At 31.6% G+C, this 1,856-nt stretch overlaps 1 protein-coding gene across 1 annotated transcript in view; it reads left to right on the top strand.

The window, feature by feature from the left end:
- LOC100180401 (histone-lysine N-methyltransferase EHMT1) overlaps positions 1 to 1,856 on the top strand; it is a gene marked incomplete in the record, with an annotated part of 22,971 nt that overhangs the window by 14,822 nt on the left and 6,293 nt on the right. The window contains 3 exon segments of the mRNA XM_026835828.1: positions 141 to 340; positions 1,161 to 1,250; positions 1,657 to 1,785. Coding sequence (XP_026691629.1) covers positions 141 to 340; positions 1,161 to 1,250; positions 1,657 to 1,785 — 419 coding nt within the window.

Raw genomic sequence — 1,856 nt, 5'->3', positions numbered from 1 at the left:
TAGGATTACACTTGTATCGGTTAACCGGTTAAAACTGAACGGTTAACGGTTAAACAAAAAATGGGAAAATTCGCAGCCCTGTTTTTAATAATTGTGTTGCATGTCATATAGTTTTTTTTAAACAATATTTAATAAACCAGTGGGAATGCCTTGCATTCACCATGCGGCCAAGGAAGGCTACGTTGAAGGTTGCTACCTTCTAATGATATATGGCAGAGCAAAAATCAATTCACTCGACGAAGGGGGATGGACACCGCTGGTTTGGGCGGCAGAGCATAAACATACAAGCATGGCTAAGTTTCTTCTGCATTATGGAGCAGATGTGAAAATTATTGATAAGGTTCATTTTATACATTTTCTGTAAAAATTATTGATAAAGTACATTTGATATATTTTCTGTTCAAATTATTGATAAGGTTCATTTTATATATTTTCTGTGAAGATTATTGATAAAGTTCATTTGATATATTTTCTGTTAAAATTATTGATAAGGTTCATTTTATATATTTTCTGTAAAAATTATTGATAAGGTTCATTTGATATATTTTCTGTGAAAATTATTGATAAAGTACATTTGATATATTTTCTGTTCAAATTATTGATAAGGTTCATTTTATATATTTTCTGTGAAGATTATTGATAAAGTTCATTTGATATATTTTCTGTTAAAATTATTGATAAGGTTCATTTTATATATTTTCTGTAAAAATTATTGATAAGGTTCATTTGATATATTTTCTGTGAAAATTATTGATAAGGTACATTTTACAGTTCTTTTCTGTTAAAATTATTGATAAAGTTCATTTTATATATTTTCTGTTAAAATTATTGATAAGGTTCATTTGATATACTTCTTGTGAAAAACGTGTCGGTCACCGACAGTCGTTATAACACTGGTGTTCTGTTTCATACACCTCGTGTACGCTTACAAGTTACTACGTATGCATCTTATTTATCCTCGCATGGCCGGAAAAGAACAGTCATTATAACACAGGTGTTCTGTTTCATATACCTCGTGCCCGCTTACAAGTTACTGATAGTAATACGTATGTAACTTGTTTATCCTCGCATGACAGGCAATGGCAGTCATTATAACAGTCTTCTGTTTCATACACCTCGTGCCTGCGTCATATATATACACCGTGAATTAATTTCTGCAGGAGGGAAACACATGTTTGCTGTGGGCCGCTTTATCTGGAAACGTCGATATATTGAAAATGTGTTTGGACAACAATACCCCCGTTGATCATGTATGTTTGTTACCCATGTCATATTTAGTTCAACTGCTTTTTGCTTTTAGTATGAGTATAGTAGGGGGGAAGACATTAGACCTTTAGCACATAATATCCAAATATCGTGTTTTAAATAGTTAACAATGGTCTATAAAAGTCGTGAGGATATGGTTTCATAGTTCTTTGAATGTTCTTTGTTTTTACTACTAAATGGGACGAGAAAATAGAGTTAAACGTATCCTATCTTCTCCCACCCTACTGTATTAGTTGTTGTTTTTTAGTGTACAAATTTTTTTTTTAGAGTGTTTTAGGTTTACAAACTTTAGCAAAATTAGTTTAACTAAAAGAAACCATATCTGCACTACAATATAATGTAAAAATATCCTAAATCATTTTATATTAAAATGAGGTAATAATTTTACAGTTTAACACACATGGTGACACTGCATTACACATAGCGGCAAGACAGGATAACTACAACTGTGTTTTTACTCTTCTCGCGAATGCTGCGAATCCAAATATCAAGAACAGCGAAGGGGAAACTCCCATTGAAGTAAGTTTCTCACTAAACTCTACTGTTTTTCTTTATTTTTGTTGTCTTCATGTCATTTTTTTACGCAACAA

The sequence above is a fragment of the Ciona intestinalis genome, chromosome 9, assembly GCF_000224145.3.
Source record: "Ciona intestinalis chromosome 9, KH, whole genome shotgun sequence".
In the NCBI taxonomy this organism is placed as follows: Eukaryota; Metazoa; Chordata; class Ascidiacea; order Phlebobranchia; family Cionidae; genus Ciona; species Ciona intestinalis.
The sequence above is the reverse complement of the archived record's forward strand: the minus strand, read 5'-3'. Positions and strand labels throughout refer to the sequence as shown.